General features: G+C 40.7%; 1 protein-coding gene across 1 annotated transcript in view; it reads left to right on the forward strand.

Annotated features, from left to right (window-relative positions):
* The window catches only part of SORCS3 (sortilin related VPS10 domain containing receptor 3), a gene marked incomplete at its 3' end in the record, with an annotated part of 289,707 nt that overhangs the window by 144,100 nt on the left and 119,338 nt on the right, over nt 1-26,269 (forward strand). The window contains exon 4 of the mRNA XM_080347514.1: nt 7,510-7,668. Within this exon, the coding sequence (XP_080203640.1) occupies nt 7,510-7,668 (159 nt within the window). The remainder of the gene's footprint in view (nt 1-7,509; nt 7,669-26,269) is intronic.

Raw genomic sequence — 26,269 nt, forward strand, 5'->3', positions numbered from 1 at the left:
CACCAAACTGCTCTATCTCAGAGTGTCCCCAGAGTCTTTCTGTCATATCCATCCCTTTTAATTTTTACAGGAAGTGAATGAAAGAATTACTGAGATGCTGTAATCTTAAATGTGTACTCTTCCCTGACTGAGCCAACTGTATGTACCACACACTGGGTATGGGTATGGGTATTGTATTCCAATTGCACGCTTAGTGCCTGAGTATCTTTAGTACTAGTATCTCATGCATGTAGGTTGTTCATCCTCATAGGCCAGATTTATGCTCCCTTGAACTACTGCTTCCAAGTTCTGTTGAGACAAGGTACATATTTGGTTGGTTTTAGCTCAAGCTCTTGATTTTATTTCTGACAGTACCAAGATCCTGCTGAGGGGCTTTTTAAGTTAACAGTGAACCTGAGAAGCTTGATCCTGGTGGGGAGGGTGTGCTGTTCAGACAGCAGGTTTATGCCTCCATCATTTCTGGTTGACAAAATGGGCTCCCACTAATGTTAATGTCAGAGATCTATGCTGTCTTCTCAAACAAACTTACCGGAGTAGAGAACTGCAGTATGCAGCACAGCTGGAGGAGTCTATGGAGGAGGTCCTTCATGGGAGTTGGATGCTTACAGAAACAGCTGTTGGCATCTGGAAAGTTCAATGAGAAACAATGGGATACTGCAGAGTAGGGGTTCATCTGTAATTCTTGATAGGAAGTTCTTGAGACAGAATAATATGAAGTGCCTGAAAGGTCTTGAGAGAGCTATTTGGTTCTTTGGTCACGGTACATGTAATGTAGACCCAACGCAAAAGTCCCAGAAAAGTCTATTTCATTGCTCTTTTTCTATGGGTGTCTGACTCATTTTTCATTATCCAATAATAAATACAGTAGTGAAAGTCACCTTTAACACTTAAAGATTGCTTGGATTTTATGGGATTGTATTGAAATGAGTGCCAAGGTATAAAAGCCTTATGGTTGAGGTACTTTTATAACACATGCTTCATAAACCCTTATAAAGTGAGTGCAGTGCACTTCATCCTTTAAGATTACAGCGTTATGATTCTGGGAGATGGTGATCTGGTGCTATATTCATTAATTAAATCTGTTATTAATGTTAAATTTTGGGCAATAAGAAGTCAAGTTACAAGAAGCTGAAATGGGCTAGGTCCAGACAATTTATCTCTCATGAAAGCTCAGTGCACCTTCACTGCTTGACGGATGCCTACGGGTTATCCTTAACATTAAGGAAGTTTTTGAGCCCATGAGAGGCAAGAAGGAGCCAAAATCTGGGCTACTCCATAACACAAGGGATTGCAAAGATAGTTTTCCTTTTGGGGTGCAAAGTTAGTAATTATGCAGAAGCTATTGCCTTCTTCATGGAAGTCTGTTTTAGATTCCCAGAGAGAAGATGTCCCCCTTGTCACAGCTGCTGATCACTAAGTAGTGTGGTGGGTTGTATATAATCAAACAGGATTTCTCTCTCAAGCAAATTTTTGTCAATGCCATCTCATATTCTTCTTCTGTCTGACTGATAGATTCATATTTTTTTTCTTGGTGACTGGAAAGACAGAGGTTGGCTCCCTTTTCCTTTGATTTTTGCAGGAGTCAGTATATCTACAGGGCAGTCAGCAAGTATCCAGTCATTTCTGAACATCTTCTGTAAAAGTTTATGTAAAGGTATGTTTTCTAAACTAGTGCAAATCATGCAAAGATATTTGTAGCTTAATGCTGATTTGTATGGCCGTTGCTTTCGATGCTAAGTAGACAGTTACTTCTGAAACGGGTACATTTTTGTCTCAGATGGGTATGGGCTGATTTAATTAAACTGAAGGGATTTTTCAAATTTAAGTGACATGTGATGAGGGAAGAAGGAAAAAAAACAGATGACATGTTCTTTGCAACGAGTTGCATCTGTCCTCCATTGGATTGGGATAGAAGGGCTTCAGGTATGCTGTGTAGCTGTGTTCTGAGAGGTTAAGGTTGTGTCTATACATCTGAGGGCATCCTTTAGCCTACAGGGCAAGTAAATTGCCGTAATGATGTAGGAGAGAGAAGAATGCAAGGGGAATAAATAACCAAATATTTGCCAGGGAGACGTTTCAGATGGTCAAACATTTAATCTAAAATGCTTCAACAGTAAAAAATTACTTTTCACCTAAGAGAGTTACGAACTATTCACATTGAACATACTTGTGATGAATTGATATTTTGAAGGAAGAAAATGATTTTTTGTATCTTTAAGCCTTTAAATGTCATTTGATTTTGGGTTTTTTTTTAGTTTCAAAAGGAGGAAAAGACTTCATAAGTCCAAACAAAGCAAAAATCCTCCCTTTGCATTGACATTTCAGCATAAATTGTTGAAATGTTTCAGCTTTTTAAACTCAAAGGTAATAAGAAACTTTGTGGGGAAGCAGGCTTAGCTCCAGAGGTCTTATGGGACCATTCAATCCTTTAAATGTTTTAAATCAAAATGGGAAAGCAAAAAAAAAAAAAGTTTTTCTTTTAAAAATCAGATTTATGTTTTCTTATGATTAATGTAGATGTAGCCCGGCTTTAAGAAGTGCTTCTGAGTTGAGGATCTAGTGGAAGGAGGCAAAAAAAAAGAAGCCTCTCTACATGTAAGCTGAGTACATTCAATATGGAAATTGCTATGAAGCTGTAAACATGAAACCTTAAGTTTCTTTTTTTACAGCATCGTTTTTGGCAGAACTACCTTTTCAGTTGCAGAAGAGGATTTAAGAGGCAATGCTACAGAACAAATTGCTAATACTTTGCTAAGGATTTGGGTTTCTTTTGTAGCTATGGAAGCCTGGATGGTTTGTAGTGTGTGGTTTTTTGGTTTTTTTTAAATTATTATTAACTGTTTTGTTTATTTCTTTTTAGAATAGTGCTTTATATAAGTAAATGAGAATGTGACTGGGACCTCTGAAAAGGGCCTCTTATGAAAAGCGTGTTAAAATGAGGAGAAAAATCAGAAAGCAATGCACAATGGTTTATCTACTGATTTCTGGGAACAAAAGACGTTTATTTTGAACCTGACTTACCTAAATTCATTTACAGGGATGCTTCTTGCTCATGTAGCTCAGTGGTACCACTGCTACAGGTATTGTCCCTATAAAACTTCTCTGTGCTGATTTAAAAAGAGATATTTTGGTAATTTACAGTGAAAATTTACGATGGCTAAGAAAAATAAAAGGATTCAATGAAAACTGATATTAATAAAAATTCCTTTTATATGGCAGGTTGTTTCATTTTTTGTCCATAGATAGTTTATTAAAAGCTCCAGCTGTGTATGAAGCAGATCTCTTGTGCTGGGATAACACAGAGACAGGGAGCAAGAGTGGTAATAAAGTGTTTGAATGTGATGTTCTGGATACAGGTAACATGATGGGGACATGGGGGTGGCTGTTCTTGTGCCTTGGGTGTGGAAGAGGAAGGGTAGTGGTGATGTGCCAAGCAGGCCTGTTAAAGGAGGGCAGGACCATGAAGGATGCTGGGAGAAGAACTGGGTGCCAAGCTCTAGGGGACTCTTTGGCATGACAGCATCAGACAGATGCAGGCAGATATGGGTTCAGACTCCATGTAGCTCCAAACCAGTAGAATCTGGGCATGTTGTAGTGTTGTGCCCATGAGAAGTGTGCTGGCTCATTACTGGTGTGGTTCAATACTCCAGATCACAGTCATCTTTGTGCCCAGGTAGCTTGGAGCAGAGGAATCGGAATGTGTCACCATCTTGAGTTGTCCTCCTGGACACAGCTTATGTGAAACCAGTGCTGAGGAAGGTGTTTGCATTAACACAGTGACACTCCTGAGATTTTAGTCAGGGTAGCAGGAACTCAGATCTTAGTTACACATCCTGCTTTAGTTTTTATTATATTAGCCCCATCAGAGGGCTTGCCATTTCAGTGGATTTGTGCTGTGATGTGGTGTCACTTTCCTTCCTCCCCACTTCTGCATTTCTTCAGAGCTCTTTTAAGGGTCCTACATACTCTCCAACAAATCTGAGTGCCTTTAACTGCTTCTGTGGTTTGTGTACCAAATACATCATGGCAGGTATAGGTATGACACCTGCCCTCCTTGTTCTTTCTGCCTGCAACCTGTGCTGCCTATTTCCTGGGATAAATCCCCTTGAAGTATTTGGAGCCAGATGTGTTTCCTGATCACATGCCAAAGATCTCAGGCTGTACATCGTAGTTTATGTTGTTTTTGCAAGGTGGCCTCTCCGAATCATTTCCCTTCTGTGTGCTTCCCCTGCTGGCATCTGGTGTTCTGCACAACTGGATTTTATTCAGAAGAGTTCTGTATGTGTCATCGTTGCCCTGAGAGCTCCTGCTTTAAAGGAGATACACCATGTACCAGCCTGCTCTCTTCCTCTGCATTCATCCCCTAAGAAATAACCTGAAGTCCAGTCCGATTTTCAGCCTGGTTTGTTTTGTCTGGTGTGTGCCATTCATTGTCCACTGAATTTTGAAGCTTGGGCTATAGCCTCTAGAGGAAAGCTGTATAGTATAAACCACCTCAGCTTAAGTATGTTTTCAAGGACTTGCTCTTAGCAGTAATCAATCCTGCCTCCCCTTCCACTCTTCGAAGATGACAACTGAAAATAATGTTTTATATATGTGTGTGTATATATATATATTCTAGAATGTAGCAAGGTGAAATGTAATTTCCTTTTTAATAAAGACTGCTATTTAATTTAATATTATAGAGAAGTATTAGATCTTAAAACCCTATAAATTACATTTGCAACTCTGGTGCTCCTTTGCTGTTTCCTTATGGCAATTATAAATGGCAACACAGGGGTACTGGCAGAAATGCTTGTTCTGACTGGAGTTTGTTTATTGGCTCTTAATGAAAAGTGATTAATCTATATCACTGCTGGATTGGATCCTCTGCCCTGGCCCCATAATGAGAAGTGGAGGTTTCGGGCCTTTGACAAATGTCCTGCTATTTCCCCTGCCAAAAGTTGTCCCCTTCCTCCATAGCTTCCAGGAGAAAAAACAAAACAAAAAACAAACCAGAGTCTCCCACTGTTTTTTTCCTGCTTGCCACATAACAAAACTGTGGACCATACCCAGCCGCGTGACTGGTGATGACCTTTTGTTTTTCACTCTGATTGAGCCTCCTGTTTCTTCCATCCTGTTTTGTGTAGGATCAGCCTCGTTTGGGAGGGTGGGTGACAACAGGGGTGTTGGGTGTGTTTCTTTCTCAGTTGGAAGAATGGAGAGTTGATATCTGAACTGTATGGGAGGGTGGGTGACTAATGTGATGGCACTTACAGCAAGGTATGGCAGCTCTTAGACTCTTCCAGCTTTCCCTCTAGCTGTTAATTTTCCTGGCTTGATGGTTTTGTTATTTGATCTTGAAATCACTGTTATGCTTCCAGAGGAACAAATTGCCTGGCTTTGTGAACCATCTGGTGAAAACATTACACCTTTTCCATCTCATCTGCCCCATTTGTTGAACTATCCACCGAAGTGTTGCAGATGGAGTGTGAAAGGGCAGCATGAATGTTTTGTATGTGTACCACGTAAGTTCTATGCGCTTGTGGGCTGTCTTGTGCTCCTTATCTGAGGGCAGAACTCTAGCATCGACCTTTTAATATACAGCATTATTAACTCTGTAACCTTCTGCAACATCAGGTGGAAAATCATCTTATTCCTGAAGTGTCCTTCCTTTTGAATGTAAGATTTCTCTGGAATATCTTGTTATATTGGCAATATTGCAGCTTTCTTCCATTCTGCAGATGCAAATGATTTTTGCTGAACTGCTACAGTTCTCTGGCACAGGAAATACGCTTTGGATGAACAGGGAACAAAATGACTTTGAAGTCTAAGTCACCAGTGACAGAAAAAGTATTAATATCTTGAAATAGTGGAGAAACCTTTCTTGTTTGGAGCAAAATGAAATCCGTATTTTAATCTGATTAGAAAGAAGAAACATACCAAAGCTTCCCTCTTGTTGGACACCATTGGGACCTATTCTCAAGAATTCCCAGGGAGTTGCCTGTGGGAAGTTTCCCATTTCATGCTCTGTGCACCAGAGCACAACCCAGGTGCACTTTTCCAGGACTTGTGGTGTGGCTGCCTGTGGGAGCAGGTGGAGGTTGCTTTATGAGGCTGGTAAGCAGTGTTTGTGAAGGATGTCAAAGGAGCTCAGACCTCACTTTGGATTCATACATGTGACTTCACCCTGCGAACATGTTCAGTTCTAGTTTTAAAGGCCCTTTTCATTTCTTAATGGGAAGGATCAAAACCCATTTACATTACATTCACTTTCCCTTTGTGACTTCATGGAGTTAATGAGGTGCTTAAGATTAAAAAAGTGCTGAAATTTTTTTGCTTGATCAAGGTGTAACATACCAAGAGTCTCACCATTTCTTAAAAACTTATTTTGGTTGTCAAAATTAATGTGTTTCCCTACTGTAGTATTGAAGCTATAGCTCTGTGAAGCTGGATAAGAAAAGTTAACATGGACATGCGAATGTAAAAAACTGCAGTGGGATCTCCTCTAGCTGATCATTCTGCATCTAGCTAAAAAAGGCAGTTCCTGGATCTGTTTTCCTGCTGAAAGGCAGTTTCTATATTTATTTCAGCTACTGTATCAATAACATGCTGTGTTTAGTACAGCTCTAATTTATTTCCCACTGTTTGCCTTTATTTTATGGTACTGGCATTTGCTTTAATGTGATGTCGTTTTCTCCAGATGTTAATAAGATGGTGTTAATGTTTCCACAACATTTTTCTTGATAACATTTATGTAGAGCATGCCATCTGATAATGTGGAATCAACCCATTTTAAAATATTGGTAATAATATTCTAATTAAAATTAGCGTCTCAGAAGTGTTTTCCTCCCTGTACAAATTGAGGTCATACACTTTCCCGTGCTTGGGGAAAATAATGTGTTCACTGAGTGCATGAATATCTCCTACTGTATAGATTGGAAGTGTGATATATGAGATCATGTATCGATGTTTGCACACACCCACATAGACTATTTTCAGATGCCAGTAGCTGATCCAGGTAGGCATTCTGTGGTTTCAGAGAGGTGTTGCACCCATTGTAGCTCTGCAAGCTGCCAAATAATGAGCCTTAAATCTCAGAGATGCCCTGTTGTGTACTTTTGGAGAGAGTATTCCACATTGGGAAAAGAGCCGGTAGACTGGAAAGGGACCAGAAAAGCCTGGTGTGGCTGCCTGAAGTTGATATACCCAACCAAATTCAGCTTTGATGTCAACATAGTATTGTTCATTCTTGCTGGGCTTTCTGAATTTATCTAGATAAAACCAAAATAATAATAATGATTAAAAAGAATCACTGAATGAATCTATGAATGAATCACCATATAAAATGGAAGTGAAATACTGAAAACAAAAAAATATTCTACGTGGGAAATCCTATGGGCTGTTTATGCTCTTGAGCTATGTTCTGAACACATCTAATAGGAATCAGTGCTGTATGACCTCACTTTTTAAATGACGTTTGGTTTTACTTTTCCATTAACACTCTTTTCCCTCCATTTTTCTGTTTAGATCATGCTTCTCAGTGATCCAGAGATCGAGAGCAGCATCCTCATCAGCTCTGATGAAGGGGCTACCTACCAGAAGTACCGTCTGAACTTTTATATCCAGAGTTTGCTCTTCCACCCCAAGCAGGAGGAGTGGATCTTAGCCTACAGTCTGGATCAAAAAGTGAGCAATTTATTTCATATTTCAATGGTTCTTGAGCCAGGTATTGAAGTGGATAGTGTCAAGAAGATCACACTTCCAGAGATGGTGAAGAAATTACAGTGTGCTTTGTTGTGGTCTCACCTTGCAGGTTTAAATGTGCTCAAAACCCACCCAGTGACTCCAAAGTAAGCTTGCTAAAGAGAGTGAAGTTACACAGCGATCATGATGAGTATGGAAACTTTAGTAGTGGTGATGGTATCAAAGATGAAAAGAATCTGTGATTCGACAAATATGGAACTGTTCTAAAAATCTTTAGATTTGTAGGCTGTGGTGATTGCTGAGCTGTCTTTGAGGATCAAGCACTGGGGCTGAGCTGGTCTGTAACAGCTGGCTGTTGTGTGTGACAGAGTGCTCTTTCTGCTTGCAAACTGAACTCGGTTATCTGGAAATCGGTGATCAGCAACGATGACAAACTCCACTGTGCCACTTTTAAACTCATTTTGCAGTGCCTTCTTTTAGTGACACAACTCTTAAGTCTGTTACTTTGTCCTCAGCAAGCCTGCTCCTACAGAGCTCTCATCTGCCTTGAAAGCTGCTGAGCCACACGGGTGTGATGTGACTTGTAAAGCGTCATGGCTATAGACTCTGTGCTTCAGTTCTGCAACAGCAGTCCCCACCATAGCCCAAACCTGAGACATACACTGGATCATGAAGCTAGAAATTTTAGAAAGCTTAAAAGAAGCCAAGCTTTTATCTTTCCTCTCTTCTGCCATCCATAGACTAGAAAGCAAAAACATGCTGAATAGCCACTTTTAAGTTTTTTGCATTAATCTGTTAAGTATGTGTGTTCAAGGTGGGATTTTCAGTTCCTACAGTTATTTTTTTAAATTTTCTGAACTAGTCAGTCTCATATCCCAGCTATAAGGATAATATACCTAAAACATTGTGCCTCTTGTATTTGACAGAATTTCATTTGAAGGGGTAGTGTAAGTCTCTACCCAAGTAGTTGCTGAGAGTATAATGAAACAATCTAACCTTCCCATCCCCTTGTTAACAGAATGCTATGGCAGGCACCAGCTGTTTTTGCTGCTATGCTGCTAGTAATGTTTGAGTGACATTTGCAAGCACAAAGCTATTGGAAATACACTGCTTTCATAGTATCAAGTCCTTACTGTATGAAGGAGTTAGTCAAATGTCAAATAGTTTTGTGCACTCAGATGTGTTAACAGGGATTTTGAAGTAGGCTAGAAAGACCAATCTATTCGATGTCACAGAATGGTTTGATGCCACTTTCAAACTAGAGGTAAAGCTTTTAAATAGTGATGGTGTTTGTACAAAGGCAGCCCTGAAAGAAACAGACATCCAATGGATGTGAGAAGCCAGATATGACATACTGAGTATGTGTTTGCAAAGACATCCAGCTGTAGTGAGTGTGGAGCATCTGCTTTTGGGTTGAAACACTGTAATTCTATTTCCAGCACTTTGTAGTCTTTTTGTGATATGTTACCCACTGAAAAGAGAAAATACAAAGTATTCACATGCATTTGACTATGATGTTGTAATTGTACTTCTCTGGTCCAGTACAGCAATAATGGCTCAAGAACATCTTTGCCTCTGCTCCTTCAAACAAATGCATCCGAGTGCCCACTTCAGGTGTTCTCTTCTGATCAGAAGAAAGCCAAGGAAAATGAACTATGAGGTTCACCCTGAGGTTTCTTGCATTTTATCCCAGGAACTGGACAAATTTGTCCCCAGTGTAAGGGCAAAGATGAGGTGCTCTGCAACTTGTTCGTCAAATGGAAATAAAGCAACGTGAAGTTTAGGCTTTGCCTTTATATCTGCCTTTGCATTCAAGGCCACTCATAATGGTTTTCTTCAGCGTTCAGAAAGACGGCCTTAAGTGCCGGTTGAAAGTTGATCCTTGAGTGGAACCATGGAGGCAGCACTTTTCCCAGTTAAAGCATTTGCTTAACACAACCCAGGTTTATATTGTACTCAGCCACATCTTGGCTTGGTAAGAGTTGTAAAAAGATTGTCACTCCGGCTCAGGATCATGCAGCTTCATTCCATTACAGTTGATGCTGAGATAATGGGCTGTGCTGTTAGAGTGCAAAGGCAGCACTTCAGGCTGTGACAGCTGTGCTGTGAGAAGTTTCCAGATGATGTCTTCTGAGAGGCCAGTGTAATTCGTGCCTGCCTGTCTGGAAACAGAGGTACTGCCACAGCTGAGTGGGAACCAGAGGTCAGCTGTGACTTTCTGTTAGGTGTGAGTTAAGCCAATTATAAGAAGAAAGTGTCCTTGAGGCTAAAAACCCTAAATTCTTAAAAAGCTTCATCAGGTCTTGCGCATCTTTATAAGACTGTTGCAATTGTTCTCCTCTCTTGTCCTCTAGCAGCCAGGTCTGGATCTCACCTTCCCACCTTCACCTATGCCGTGCCTTCTGTCCTAGCTGTGATCATGGGATCATGCCAGTGACATGATCTGCTGCTGACTGGAAGAGAGACATCAAGATAGTAAGAGCTCCTGAAATAAGTGGCTGGAGAGGCTGCAGTAGTGCTCTGCAGTTGTGAGGAGGCTATCCAAAGAGATGCCATGCTGCTGTTAGGGGCTCATTCTCCAGCTACAGCCTGGTTCTGCTGGTCTTCCTCTGGCCTTTTGTTTTGTGCCCATTTTCCTATGAGGCAGCCTGAAGTCTCCTGGCACAATATAGGTGGTGCTGGATCAAATAGTGCTTGCTTTCTCACTTCATGTACCCAGGTTTTCGGATACAACTGCTCCAAAACACTTTTGATTTAAATGCATGAAAGGTCAATAAAACAGAAAGTTTATCAGTCTGTAACCTGCAGGTAATATTCATCCACAGATACTGTGACAAGGAAGGTGCTGATGAAAGTCAGTGGCTTGGTGTATGTTCAGTTGAACAGCCACTCCTACAGTGAGAGACCATAATCTTCCATCTCTTTAAGCTTTAAAAGTGTGTTTGACCTTTAAAGTCTATTTGTAATGACTACTTTAGAGGCAGATTTAGAAATGCAAATAACTTTGAGAACAAATCAAATACATACAGTTTGACTCCCAGCAGTAGGAACAATTAAGGGAAGATGTAATCCATCCTCTCATAACTGTGAATGTGTAAACAAGTTTGCAAATTTAATTTCATTTCTTAGATTAAAAAACAGCTTTCAGATTAATATTTATTTTATTAATTTTCTTTCCATTACAAATAATAACATGATGTTGTAAGCAAGCTGTGGTCAACTTGGAAATTAATGAGAGTGATCAATCTGAAAATCCATTTTGCATAGTATGTTATTCCACACAGTAAAATGAAACATCAACAGCTAGTGCCCTACAAATAATTGATTTTATCACTGCCTAGTTCAAGAGATTTTAAAATTGTTTTCTGTATAAAAATAGAAAACAATATTAAATTCTTGTGTGAAATAAAAATAGTCAATATTTTGGATCCTCCTCTTAGAAAGTTTTCCTCTGAGATCTTCTGACCTACAGTTCCATGACTGTTATTCAAGCCTCTTTTTAAATCATTCTTTTATCCTAAGCATCCCTCCTTCTCTCCATTTTAGCTAACTTCTACACATTTGACAAGAACATTAGTCTACTTATGCAGTTGATTAAAAAAAAACTCAACCAAATAAAAAAACTCAACACATTTTGCATTCTGTCCTCTAACAGAATAATTGTCCCTTCTAAGTTGGTGTTTTAGAAGATGCATTCACTATTTTAAGACAGTGGGGAATAAATGGAATAATGTAGAACTCGACCATACCCTTGTGTGGAACCACGGTCTTTACACATTGTCTGCAGTTTGACAGTGGCAAAGTGATAACTGTTTTCAGACTATGATATCCCAGTTAGTTATTTATCCAGCTAATAGCACCTACCTACAGACTTTTAGCTTGCCTAGGAGAATACCGTGAGACCTCAGACTGAGTGTATTTATTTGTGACATGCAAGGCTCATCCTCTCTTTCCTGAGCAAGTGATACCTTCCTATGGTAATGTTCTAGTTGTGAATTTTCTCAGCCAGTCACTATTATGCAACTGTCAGGTGTAATTCTGATCATAAGCTTATGCTTCCAGCTTGTCCTGCTTGCGCTCTCTTACTCGCAGCCTTGCAGTATGCTCTGTGGATAGACTAACTGTTCTTCTCACTGCTCCGCCTTGTTGTTGAATAACCCCACTCCCCTAGGTTATCCATTGCATGGATCTGTTTTTATACCTACTTGTAGACTTTTGCTACCAGTCTCATGTGATTCTAGTTTAAAACTCAAGCCTCACAGCAATCTATGTCCAAAGATGACCTTTCCCTTCTTTTAGCGAAGGAGCCCATTTCTTTTCGCCAAAACTGTTCCTTGAAACACTACTTCATAGCTGAGAAAGTCAGAGGCTTTCTGATGTTCTCTTCCATCAACTGAAATAATTGAATACAGCATCAGTTCAGTCCCAAAATCTTTTATTACCACTCCCACATGGGTATTGTCCCTCATTTTCTTACTTGGGGCTATTCCAGGGAGCAAGGGAGAAGATTCAGTGAGCTGGATGGACCTCAGCAGGCTTTCTGAAAGACATTTCTCTATGTGGCTGCTATTTGTTTTATTCACATAAGGACAAATCACAGCCACAACTATTTGTTTCTTCTTTAAAGTATTCAATGAGTTATTGAGGATACTTCCTCAGAATGAGCCAACACAGCATATCATTCCTGTTCTTAATTTTTGTAGCTGGTTATGGCCCTCCTCTGTCATGCTGACTCTCTTGTATTATCAAATAAATGCAGTATGGCTGAGCCAAGAAATCTGTTTGTGTGGGCACAAATGTGTAGCAAGTTCATAGACCTTAATGTCTTCTCACAACATATAAAGCATAGACAGAAGGCATTTTTGCAGGGCTTTAAGCAAGCATGGGTGGGTATACTACTCCCCCCTGAGCAGCCATGTGGCATTGTGCAGTTATCAGGCCCTGGGAGATTAATTGCATCTTGCGAGTAGAAAATCTTGGATCTCCTCCCAGTAGCTTTATGTGTGTCTACTTTATTGATAAAATACTACAATCTGATGTGTGCACATGTTGGGTCTGTAAATGGCCTCCTGTGGCCTTTGACAGAAGGTGGACACTACGTAAATGTTATAGGCAATTTGGCTGCAAGTCAGGCTGGGTCTCACTAGTAGTGTCTGTATTGGTGCTTGGATACATGAGCCAAAACAAAGGGAAAATGGGTCTTCATCCTCCACTTCTCATGTGTTTTTGCAGAAAATATGTAGGAATCCATGTGAAATGACCCTTGTATCAAAGTGTAATGGGAAGGGGAATACATGAAAAAGGTGTAATATTATTTGTTGGAAAGTATTGGAAACTGCTTTATGGAGTGCTGTGAAAGATGAGAGTCTACCAGCATATACATAAGGTATTATTTTCCTTGCTGCCATTCATAGTGGCTGGGAATGAATATCTTGAATCAGTCTTGCATTTCTGATAATAGTATTTCAAGTGCCTCATCATTTGTCTCACTTGTCCATGGAAACAACTAATTCTCAATAAGCTCAGCTTTCCACACCTCAGTACGCCTCTGGGGAATGGATCAGTCTGGAGGTGGAAATTGAAGGGAGTTTACAGTTCCATGGAATTTCTCTCAGAATGATATTGAAACTTCTTACAGAGCAACATGTGTGATTTTTTTTTTTTAAGAGATAAAATATTAAGGAAACACGGACAGAGAAACTTTAAATATTTCAAATCACCATTGTTAAGAGAAAAAGAATATGCAAAGAGGTAAAGTTCCACCTGTTCCTTACAGGCCAAACTATAATTTGGAACCCCTGGGAATAGGTGAGGGGCTAAATAATTCAGTAACAGACCAATTTAAATTCCCCTGCTACACCATTATGAATTTGAGATAAACATTTGGATAAACAAGGCTGACAATCAGTGGCTTATCTCGCTACAGAAATTAATCTTCATCAGGAGGTAAACAAAAGAAAGTGGGTGTCTTAATGTCTCTTCAGTTGAGGTGATAAAATGTGCAAGATAACATTCTGCTATATCACCAAGTTGCACCTGACAGTATCAGGTCTGACTGGGGAGATTCCTTCAGTGTTGGAGATGTGGCAAGTTATCTGAAAATTGAATGTGGTGCATGTCAGAGCCCTGACTATCTTGACTAGACACTGCTGAATTTATCAAAAAGAACCACAGATAACACTAGGAATATGTGGGAAAGTTTTTTTTTTTAATAGGGTAGACACACAGAACCAGAGTCATGAAGGCAATTCCTCTCTGCTGCCAGGTGAAATTGTCTCCTGAAGTTTGGGCCCAGGCTCCCAGTATGACCAGTATGACATGGGGCAGTTCGGCTGTTAATAGTGGTATTTTTTTAATATTTTTTTTTTGACAGTGTCCAGTTGGGACTTGCTGAGAGGAGGGCAAGATTGGTTTCATGTAGGCACCTTATTCTAGGCAGTCATCCATCTTTGTCTGGGATCCTTTCTGAGGAGCCATTTCTATGGACTTACACAACAGCCCAAGTTGGAAGAGATCTTGAAAGATCATCTGGTCCAACCTTTTGTGGGAAAGGGAGCCCAGATGTGATTATCTAGCACCCTGTCTAGTCATTTATTGAAAGCATCTAGTGAGGGGGACTCCGCTACATCCCTGGTGGGGAGGGTCCAGTGACTGACTGATTGTTGTTGCTGTAAAAAATGCCCTTCTGATAGAATTTATACTTCTTGCCTCTTGTCCTCTCTATGTGGCTCCTTGTGAAGAGGAGTTATTTAAAGAAATTAAGTCCTTTATACATGCATACGCATTGAGAAAAAGACAAATCCTTATCTCCTCTTTCCCTGTCACAGCAGGTCACTGAACTGGGACATTAAGAGAGCCCTCAGTGCTCTGAAGGACCCTTGGGCCCTATGCCTCAGGGGCTGCCAGTGCTACAGGGTGACAGGCATAGCTCCCCCTCCATCTGCTCTGCCCAGCTTCCCTAGCATAGACACTGGGGAGTTGTATTCTCCTTCATTGCCAGTAAGTGCCCCAGGCCTTGGTGTCAGATATTTCTGTGCCTCTCATGCAAACTCAGGCATGAGGAGACTTCAGGGTTGTGTTCAGGTGCACTTTGAGTTGGAACTCGTAATGTTGGACAGTGCAATTCTATGATAGCAGCTACTTACTGCAGCTGTGCTGAAATTAAGCTGCTGCATGTCCAAAGTGAGATGTGACTCCAGCCCAGGCCTGTAGGTTCTCTTTCTTTAGGAACTGAGGTGTGGGGCTGATGAGGAGAGGTAGGTTGGTGGCTGCCTCACATCTCATTTTGCTATAAATCAGCAGGCTCCCAGAGCTGTCACCTTGTCCTCAGCAGCATTCCTGGTATTTAGATGCTCATACTTCTGACAACTACAGTTACAACTTCTCCTTTTATCAGCAACAGCTCGAGACTGCACCTCTGGGGTAAAACTCAGCTTTTCTTAGCAAGATGTGAACATTATATTTAACAAGGAAAATAAGCTCTTTCTGCTCCCCCCTGGATCCTCATGGTAGAATCACCATTTAATTGTATGATGTCAGAGAACACACTGGGGCTAATTACTTATCACGGCTCATTGATATCTGAAGAGCACGATGGCTGTGGTTCCAGTCCTATGGATACAATACTCAGCTTTCAAATTTATTTTGTACCAGTCACATGGCATTTGAGCACCGTGCAGAGTGAAGCTGGAGTCATGTGTACTGCATTCTTCACCCAAAGGAGAAAGAAGTTACTTCTACAGGCCTAACATACTAAGGAATGAAATGAAGTGAGTATGTTTCCTGGCTATAAAGAAACACTTAATGTTTCATGTTTAATACAAGCCATATTACAGTAACTGCTCTTAGAAATCCCCACCATACTGACTGGTCCATTGTATTGCACATTCATATTAAGAAGCAATCCCTGCCCCAGAGAGCTTGCAATTAAACATGAAGCTGACAGAAAAAGCATTGTCCCTGGAGTATCCACAGTGTATTCAGGCACAGGTCATTAAAGTGTTTCATTGCCTAACTACCACTGAGGACTGTAACAAAGTCAGAAACTGAACCCAGATAGAGTCCTGTTCCCATGACTTAACCACAAATAAGCCTTTCATCTCTCTGCCTTTTGAATGCTCTTCTGAGAACATCAGGTTCTACAAACATATCATGTGTCCTTTGCTGGACAAGCCACCTGCCAGCAGCTCTCTCAGGCAGGCAGGGCTCCATCAAACAGATAAACTGAAATGTTAGTAAAGTTAAAGAAAACCAAACCAAACGAAAAAAGCCACCACCCACCAAACCCTTGAGATTGGGAATATTTAGCGGCAATTTACAGAAGTCTCTTCTTCAATATGGTAATGAACTGAAGAATTGAAATCACTTAACTTCATTTACAAATCATGAATATGTATCAGTGCCTTTAAATGAAAGGACGACTAAAACAGATATAGTGTTTGTTCAATTCATTAAAAGGAAGACAATTTATCAGGAGTTTTTTTCCACTCTTAAACTAAAGTTATATGCAAATGTAGGGAAATCAAGTCCTTGCGCTAATTCTGCTGCATGATGAATATTTTTATAATCCTAATTAGAACCAGTCATTTGGTTCAGCAATTTCCCCCAATCTAGCCAATTTGAAATTAAAATAGATGCCTTGATTACAAAACTCATTAGCAAAGAAGCACCCTTTTCGCTAACCAGTTCATTTGGAATGCACAAACTGAATGAAGTGAGGAGCACTTGTGTTGTCAATTGCCGTAAGTGAAGTGAGCCTTAATTGTTAGCATTGTGAAGTATTTGTATTGCTGCATGTTTCATTGCAGTATAATATATCATTCATTAAATGTAACAAAAGCAGTTTTTAAATGATTCAATTAAGTGGTATTGGTGCATCAGGTAATTTTTATGAAGTCAAATGTCATAATTGTTTGCATTTGAAGTATTGATGGGCATTACTGTCGGAAAGAAGACGTATGACTCTGCGTTTATCATTCTGATTATGATAAGCTTGGCAGTTTTAATAGGAGATGGGAAATGAAATTATGCAGCCCTGGCTCTACTTCAGAAATGTCCAATGAATTTTGTCCTAGCAAAATAGTGAACTTTGGGCTTGTGATGATTTGTTGTGGCAAAAAGAAAGTAACTGCTTGTGAAACTTGATTTAGCTGGAACAGACTTTCCTAATGCCTTTTATTTATGTTATAGATGCTTCATGAACAGATTTTACTTTGAGAAGGAAAATACAGAGATGAATGGGGTGAGACACATCAGATGCTTAAATGTGCTCTGCTGCTGAAGAAACCTAGTCCATTGTGTAACAGAGCAAGGATCCTCTGGTTTCTTCCTGGGCCACACTAAATCCTGGCTGTATATTGATTTTATCTGGAGCCTAAGTGGGGTGAGAGGTGGTTATAAATATAGCAGATGGGAATAAACATGAAGGAATGAGGAAGGCTGAAGAATAAGTGCACCAGCAGCATGATTTATTTGGCCTGAGTGTAGAGATCTAAAATGTAGCAATGTATACCTGTATTAGGTGCAGAGGCTGCACATAGTAATTGGTGGTGATCTACTGAATGGTGTTGATTGATTTCTAGAAGCAAATGCAGGTGACTATTTTAGGATGAGGTAAATTGTACCTTAGGCTCATTTGTATTGACTACACCTCCACTGACTGTCAAGAAAGTAATTTCCTTTGCTGAGATGTAAGTATTTGCTATATTACCTGAGGTTAGGGGACTTGAAACCAACCCTGCTGTCTGAATGTGTGCAAAAGGGATTACAAGGGATGTGATTCCAATATGATCAAAGCAACAAAAAGCATTAAGTTTCCAAGTGCCTGTGATTGTGCCTACATTTGATTATGATAAGCTTGGCAGTTTTAATAGGAGATGGGAAATGAAATGACCCACGCCTTGGAGAAGAGAGCAAATATGATGTGCAAGCGAAGATGGAATTACCAGTCTTTTGTTTTTCTTTATCAGGATTCATTTGTGTAGATGTGACTTACCTACTAGGCTGCTTCAGTGAAATGAGATGTATCCAGAGGGGTTTACTTGGCCTTTTTTCCCTTCTGCATTTCTTGCTTTCTCTCTTTCTTTGCCTTCCATATTGCTTTTCAAAGCTCCATTTCAGTATTTGCCCAGCCTGATGGCACCATTAAGTCTCCTGTAAAACCTGTTTAGCAGAATTATCAGTGATACCACTTTCAGTTGAAGAAAGAGTGCAATTCAACTGTTGACTCCACTCAGCTGTCTGTTGCTGCTGACCGTGGGAGACTTTAGTTTAGTGTCCTTTCCCCTCTCACTGAATTGACTTCATGTGGTGCTTGAGTTTAGAAATGTGGCTGTTCAGGACAAAGAACAACAGGATTAATTTTACCCAAAATATCACAGCTGAAGTAAGAGGAGCCTAAGAACATAAACTTTGTGAGTTGTCATCAAAAATTAATTTTGAATAGCACCTCATATAAAATGTGGATCTTAACAGGAAAAAAAAATTCAAACCTGACCTCAGAGAAGCCAAATGGTTTAGCCTGGGCCTAATTTTAAGGTTACGCATAAGTGTTTCTGTGGATTAAGGCCTGTAAGTATGTAAGCCTTTATACATTAGGGTGTGAAGTGCTTATACAGGCTTTTTCACTATTGCGAAGTGCCTGCAGGGACATACAAATCATGTATGGGCTCTTAGTGTTGGAATTTTAGGTAGTTTCACTCTCTTCGGTTTTGCTGTTCTCTTATCTTTCTTTAATGCTTAGGGGCATTAAAGCCATAGCTTGGGGAAGATGGGTCTGCCAGCACCTGAAAGTATGACTGTGGGCATGTAGAATTGAATACAGAGGGACACTATTTAAATCTCTCAGACCAAGAGTGCTTTCTGGAATGTGGTGTTTAAGAAACTGTTATGTTTTATTAACCAAGAGGGGTCATGTTTTATCCAAAAGGATTGGGGACCCAGCAGCTCCCATTACTGTCAGTGATTCAGGCAGCTGAGAGCTGTTAGAAATGTGCTCAATAGGGACTGTTCTTTCTGTATCGGTAATGGTAGCATTAATTAGTATTTGCACATTGCCTTGACAATAAAAGGTCTCAATGTGTGGAAGTATTGCACATTAGGATGGCAGTGGGCTACTTAAGACAATACTTTCATCTTTAATGTCCTCAAAGATGGATGATTGGGATGAGATAGACCAGTGTCCTTGAGGCAGCCAGCTAGATGGATGATGCTGAGGGGTGAAGGTCTCAGAAATCACAGCCTGATGGTTGCCAGTACCAAGACAGAGTTGACAAAGCAATGAGAGAGGTTGAAGCACAGAAAGGCAAAGCGAGCTATGCAAGAATTAGCCAGCTAACCATTGACAGTGCTGCAATGTTACCCAGGCTTCCTAAACCACGTTTTGTTTTGCTCTCCACCAGCCCAGGTGGTCCTATAGAAATGTTATAGAGTTCCTCTTCTTGCAAGCACATCTCTCCCCAGGCTTCATGCTGTGGCAGAACTTCCAGTATGGTTGGAGTTCCCATCCATCAGGTGGGAATTCCACATCAGCAGGTGCTGTAGTGGTAAATGTGCCACAGGCAGAGGGTGCCCCTCTTTATATTGTAGCACAGCACTATAATAAAAAGCTCTTACATTTAACTTCAAATAATTTAGTGGCTATTGTTTGAAACAGTTTTCTATAATACTAGAAGCTGGTATGTGGCCCAAATTTTGTTTCAGGTTGCCCTTTACAGATAAGTTTGTCTCTCTCTCTTCCCCTTTTGAGTCCCTACAAACCATCCCTGCCTCCAGTGCTTGGTTTCAGCAGGGAAATGGACCGTGTTCTGATCTAATAGCACACCTGAGCTGCTTTACAAAAGATGTGTGCAGTCGCATATGTAGGGGCTGAAATTCAGTGTGGGACCATTTGTTTTAGCAGGGAAATGATGATTTATATCACTGGAGGATCTTGCCTGAAAATATGCATGGTATTCTGTTCCCTCAAGAAAACAAGACGCATGTAGTTTACTCCTTCCAGTGCACATGTTTGTTTTTTTCTCTAAAATCTGCCTGCTGAGAGATGCAGTCTCTGGACTCATCTGCCTGTGTGCAAGCTATCACTTATGTTAAGACAACTATTTGTTTCCGTTGTTCAACCTTGACATATGAAAATTCACCTTTTTTTTTTCTTTCTTCCCTCCGCTTTTTTTTTTCCTTCTGATAGAAACTACTTGTAATGAATATTATTCTGGGGAATAACGGTGCCAGAGGAATAGCTGTAAGTCCTTTGTTCTCACAGTAGGCACAGATGATTTGAATGTCCCATACACCCCATGGTAGGCCAGTGTGTGTTTCAGGTTTTCATGGTCATTGCTTCAGTGTTGAAAAGAGAGGCCAGTGCCTGGATTTTCTGGTCTAGCACCTCAGAACTAGAAATCCCAAGCTTTTAGAAATCATTAATTGGTCTCTTGAAAGTCATTAATTTGGCAGAGAAAAAATCAGGAAGGTTGTCCTCTCTTATATTTCTCTTGATTCTTCTGTTACTTAGGAAAGGTTAGGAATTGTTAGGAAGCTTTATCTTTAAAGAAAAAAAAAAAAGAAAAAAAAAAGGCAAAAAAAGCCAAGATTTTTGTAATCTCCTGATTCTAGAACTGTTTTCCTGTGTGCCATCTATGCTTCTAAGAGAGATTTTTATTCATTATTGCAAATGCTGCTCATTTTCAGTTGCATTTTGGTGTGTATTTCTACTGGGTGTTCCATGTAAGTTGTCTGGGAGAAGACTGGTGGCCTGTTTGTATGGGATGTGCACATTGCTCATGTGCATGTTAGAATTTTTGCAGTAGAAGCCCCGCAACAGTTTTGTGACAGTTACAAGAAGTTCTTCCAAAGTAATAAAAGTTAGATTTGTGTTCAATTGATTTTTATAGGACCATGGATGGCTATAAAACATAAGTTAGGGCATGATGCAGTAAAATTTTGGCACATCCAGAGTATTGTGAGTATGATAAGAGGAAGCACCGAGGCACCAAAATGAAGGGTGATATGTTTGACAGACAATTGATGAAACAAACAGCAAAGCTTAAAGCTTTATAGAAAATCCTTGGGATTCTATAACGCAAAAGGAGCAAAATTTGATCCTTCCCTCAGCCTTCTACCTTGGGCAGCTCATTTCTGCCAGAGGCTCAGTGATCATAACCTGTCTGAATGTAGATTTGGTAGCATTTTATACTTGCAGTGTTCAAGTGATAGCAGCACATCCAAATAACATGTTAGCAGAATATACTGTGCCCAAGGGGACTTTCCTGCTATATAGTAAGAGAACAATAATGTCATCAAAAGTTTTGCTGCCAAAACAGGACTCTGGTTTTGTCTTCCGACTAACACAGCACTTGCTTCAGGCCAGTTGATTTCCTCAAATCTCGGTGCAAGTCCACAAGAGTTATGCACACATACCCAACAGCACAAATGTGACAAAGCTGAAAATTCTGCTGCAAAATTGAGCCCAGTGTTCCCTAGCCAGATGAGTTGTGTGTTTTCTTTAGTCGCAGCACAGAGAAGGCTGCTTTATTTTTCCTCTGCAGCCTTTGCTTCCCTTATGAATTCTGCTGCAGCATCACCGTTGAACATATGTTAACTTCAAGAATTAAAGTTACATTGTATCAAGTTTCGTGACTCCTTGACTCTAGTTGTTGCCTCAGACACGGTTTGTGGATTGCTGGATTTTTATGTGGTTTTATTTTTTTTCTTCACTCTGCTCTGTAAAGTGGATTGAAGGTAGCTAAAGTTTGAATTATAATAAATGGGATAAATTGCTTAGATATAGACACCACAGAATATACAGAAACCTAGAGAGCTGGCAAAAGGGGTTGGATAAGAGTTTTCTTTTTCTGGCATGATCTGCAATTGCAGATTAATTTATTCCAAAGGTACAATTTTCCACTGTTTGATTGTAGGAACCGGCTGATGGATGAATCAGGGACGACAGTGGAAATGGTGTATGCCCAGCAGCCCATGGGGATCCCTGAAACATGCGAGTTTCTCATTTGGTGATTTTCCTGGCAGTGATTCCTCAGTGCAGTGACAGTTTCAGCTACAACTGTCAAGCTAAATTTTCCCTGATGGTGGCTGGTATTTACAATGATGCTGTTCATTTGGGTTTGTCCTGTAAACATCCATATGCTGCCCTTCGTGCCAGCGCGTGGGTGGTATTGTCAGTTTCCCCTGCGTGTTTGGATTGGGATGGACTGAATCCTTGTGAAGTGCAGAGAGGACACTGTCTCTCATCTTCCATGAGACCACTTGCTGTTCAGGTTGAAGGAAAGGCTATTCCCCTGGAGCTTTCTGGATTTGAAACTCCTTCCTACATGTGCCCTCTGGCTTGGTTGTGTGTGTGTGTAGAGATAGGTACATGTGTAAGCAAGCTCTGTTTTTCCCTTCGGTAGTTGCATGTTGTCTGTGCACGGATTACCAGGGAATCTGGCCAAGGAGGAATTTGGCTAGTGAGAACTAGACTGAATTACACCACAGGATTTGAACAGTGGTATACAAGCGGTACTGGAGGACATCTTCAAGCTCACAGAGCCCCTGGTAGAGTCCAGAGCTGACTGGAGAGTAGGACAGTAAAGCTGTAAGGAACTGCAAGTTTATTATGTGTTCAAGCTCATGGAAGCAAGTTTGCTTTAGTACTTAAGGCATCCAATGAATCAAGATATACAGGCCATTTCTTCTTAAATTTAAGTTTTCTTGATTTATTATAGGACAGGATATGACAAGCATGCAGTAGTGAGGATGGTGTAAAATAATGAATTGTAGAAGATGGTACAACAACCAGGATGTTTGAGTAGGAGATAATATTCACTAAAGCTGCATTCTCAGCACTACCAGAAGCTGAAGTTTTCTACCTTGTTTTTATAATATTTTTACTCATAGAATTTATTTCACAGTCAGAGTTGTCTTATGGATAGCATCTGTGTTCTCTTTCTAGGGACACAAGACTCCCATTAACTCTGGTGACTCTTTCTCTGGGCTGGTTTGGTCAGGTATCTGGCCTTGGTCCCAGGCAGCACAGAGCATAGGCTGTGTTTGGGACCAGAATTGTCCAAAGAGGGATTCTCCCAGTGCAGGACATGTACACTTCTTAAACAGTGCCCTTTCATCCACTGTAGCTTCCCAGAAACCTTTCAGGGGGCATATCCGTGACCAAAAGAGTTGGAGGTAGCATGGTGTGTTGTGGCAGCCTGCAAATGCCTGCTGTAAGGCCCAAGAAGCAGAATCCAGCTAGAGTACATCCAGTGAAATGCCAGTTGTGCCATCCTTCCTGACTTAAAAATCTCTTAACAGGCAGAGCTGAGATTATAGGCCTTTGATCCATCTGCAGACTACACTGCCATAGGAAGTAATGGCCACTAGTGGCAAAATGGAAGGGAAATTCTTAAAAATTAGTATGTGCAATGCTTGCATTGAACTGTCTTAGAAAGTGTGTCTAGGAAAGTTCTCTAAGCATTAGAAATGTCTGTCTGTGCTTTCTCATGCATACTAGCCCACAAAGCTTTCCATTTCCTTGGTGTTATGCCATTTCTACATACAGGTAGAAAGTTCTGTGCTTCCTTTTTACAATCTCTGGAAAAAATTCTGCACATTCAACTCTTGGAATCTCTCTCTTCTGGTCACTCTTGTTGATTTGCTTTTCCTGACTTCTCTCCAAGTTGTCTGGCACCTGCGCCTCTGATGCATTTCTTGGTTTATGCATCTTTGCCTCAGACTTGGTAAAACCTCTGCCATGGAGAGCAAAATGTTTAGCTGCTCTGCATGCACAGCAAATGGCTCATGAACCTGCTGGGCTGATGTGCTAATGCCACTGAGCCACAGCAAACCCCTCCAGTTTCACAGCTTTGTTATTGTGTGTGCATGAAGGGAGGCTTCAATGGTCTCTGGCAGCAGTGAAGGATGGGGTTAGAGCCAGAAAAATTTCTTCATGGAAAGAGTTGTTGGGCATTGGAACAGGCTGCCCAGGGAAGTGGTTGAGTCACCATCCCTGGAAGTATTTAAGACATGTAGATGTGGTGCTTAGGGACGTTTTTTAGTGGTGGACTTGACAGTGCTAGGTTAACAGTTGGACTTGGTGATCTTAAAGGTCTTTTCCAACCTAAACGGTTCTATGATTCAATTTATTTAGTGTGCAGCCATGAGCTTCCTCAATTGTCAGAAGGTATATAGGTTGTGTAGCTCAACCTTTGCCCACCCCGATTTTGGGTGCTTATAATGTTGCACAACACCCTGCAAGGTGGCATGAAGGTTTTAAGCACCTGTGAAGTTTGTTGCTCTTCATCTGATGAGATGAGAACTGCATGAGGAGTGTGGACACTGACCCTCTGCTGGGGCTGACCCCAAGTGGGAGCAGCTTTACTTTACAGCATTTTCACCTGTGTGAGCCAGATTAGTTTCAGGTGTGCGTCTGCTCAGTGTCTGCAGGGTGATGGGTCACATAACTTGGGAGCTGCCTTTAGTAACCTCCCTTGCCTGTGAAAATCCTGATGAATGGAAAACTGAAGCTGAATTGGGTGGCAGGAGTGTATGTGTGTTAAATAACATACAGTTTAATCTGGAACAAAGTATGTTGCTTTAATTTTGCCAAAATGACATGTTCTGCTTGAGCCCAAACTCATATTTCTTTCAAGCTATGTAAAACTTCTAACATGGGCAGCAATTACATGTCAGAATAAAATGCTGTTCTGAGTGCTGGTTCACACCCTTCTCATTAATGCTCATGTATATGCTTTCACAAATGTTGTTTTTTTCCACATAACTCAGTGAAATCTTACACGAATTTGGAAGGTGTTTTGGTGATGTGCAGTCTCTTTCACTGGTCTGAAAAAAACACTCTTTCATTAAATCCTGTTCTGAATAATATAGAGGTTACCCTGCAGATAGTGCCAAAGGGTTTATAAAGAAGAGAAGAAGGGCCAGGCATGTGATTGTAGCTTTATGTCCTGCTCTGGCTAATGTCTGAGCCTCTTCTGCTATGCTTGTTTTAGTCTTATGCTCAATAAACATAAAAGATTGTTCTGTAATAGCAACAAATGTACCCAGACACTTGCATTGTAATTAAAGGCATATATCACACACAAAAAAAGGGCATTTGAATGAAAAATGTTCCCATTAGACATGTAGTTCCCATTTATTTCCCCTTATTGTTAAACTTTCGGAGTATAAGCAATGAGCAGAATGTCAGGAGAGGCTTCTAAAGGGGTGCAGTGTGGAGCCCCAGGAGCAAACAAGAGTTTATTCTTGGGCTGGGAGCACACAGAGCTCCCCATTGGAGACTGACCTGCATGGCCCCCTTGGCTGTATCCACATGGCTGGTGGATCCAGTTAGCACAGACCTTGGATGAAGAACTGCCTAATGATTTTTAAGCTGAGAAGAAGCTGGGCAAAGGGACCAGCCTGGCTTGGAGGGAGAAACCTCAGCAGCCATTAGAGCTGATTCAGTCTTTTGTCACTGTTAAAGAGCTGATCTCAGGGAAAAAGAGAGTGAAGCAGCAGCTGGGGACAGCAGGAGCAGCCTGCAACCCTCCTCTGGCTGAGCCTACTGGATGCCAGTGGAAGAAATACTGGTAGATATATCTCCTGGTGCACCTTGTAGACCCTGGCAGCAGGAAGAAGCTCTGCCACCTCCATCCCATTCCAATCTCTTCACAGTCTGTGTTGTCCCTGTCTTCCCTGTTCTGCATCCCTGCCCCTTTCTGTGTCTACTCTCACTCTCTGCCCTGCATCAGTGATGTGGGAAAGTAGCCCTCTGCATGGCATATTACTTGGGAGAGTTTTCTGATGGTGTGTTTGTGTGTTCAGGTTTTTTTTTGTTTGGTTTTTGTTTTGTTTTTCTTCCCTTTTCATGTCTTCAGTTTTCAGTAAGGCTTGTTAACAAAACACTCATCAGAATTGGGTCAGTGGCAGCATATTGCTCAACTTTAGCCCTGTCCCAGACTGTAGAGCTGATTTTGAAGTGGTTAAAAAGTCATAAAGAAAGGAATAAACAAGCAACCAAAAGAGTTAGCCTTCCCTCAAAATGGCATTTCTATTTATAGTACCTTTTGTAAGTTGCTAAAGATAAATAATTTAGAAATTATTGAAATGTGTTTTGACTGACCAAAGTGAACACATCCTTTTTCCACAGATTTTTGGTTTAAGGTAAAAAAAAAGAATGAAAGTAATAATTTGCATCTCAGTTCTGAGCCACTCCAGTATTTCTGGGGGTGGGGAGAAAGCAGGAAAAAGAGAGGCTGGTTTTCACCCAGGACTGAAAGACACCTTAATTTCTTTAGTGATACTCATTTATGTCACTGCTCCTACTGTTGCAGCTGTATCTGGACTCCTTGTTTTACTAGAAAACAGTCACGCAGTAGAAAAGCAAAACATAGCAGAAACGGCAATCTTTTGGATGAGTATGTACCAATTAGGCTAAAGAGAAATTGAAATGTGAAGGTTTTTGAGTGAATCTTTTTCACCAGTTTAATACACTTTCCTCTTTTTCTTGGAGATGAAGTGAAGAAGCGGAGAGAGACAAGTCTTGCTTTGAGCATCAGGTTTAAGCAAACTGCACTGCTGTGAGTGAACCCAGCAGGTG

The sequence above is a fragment of the Nesoenas mayeri genome (assembly GCF_963082525.1).
Source record: "Nesoenas mayeri genome assembly, chromosome: 7".
In the NCBI taxonomy this organism is placed as follows: domain Eukaryota; kingdom Metazoa; phylum Chordata; class Aves; order Columbiformes; family Columbidae; genus Nesoenas; species Nesoenas mayeri.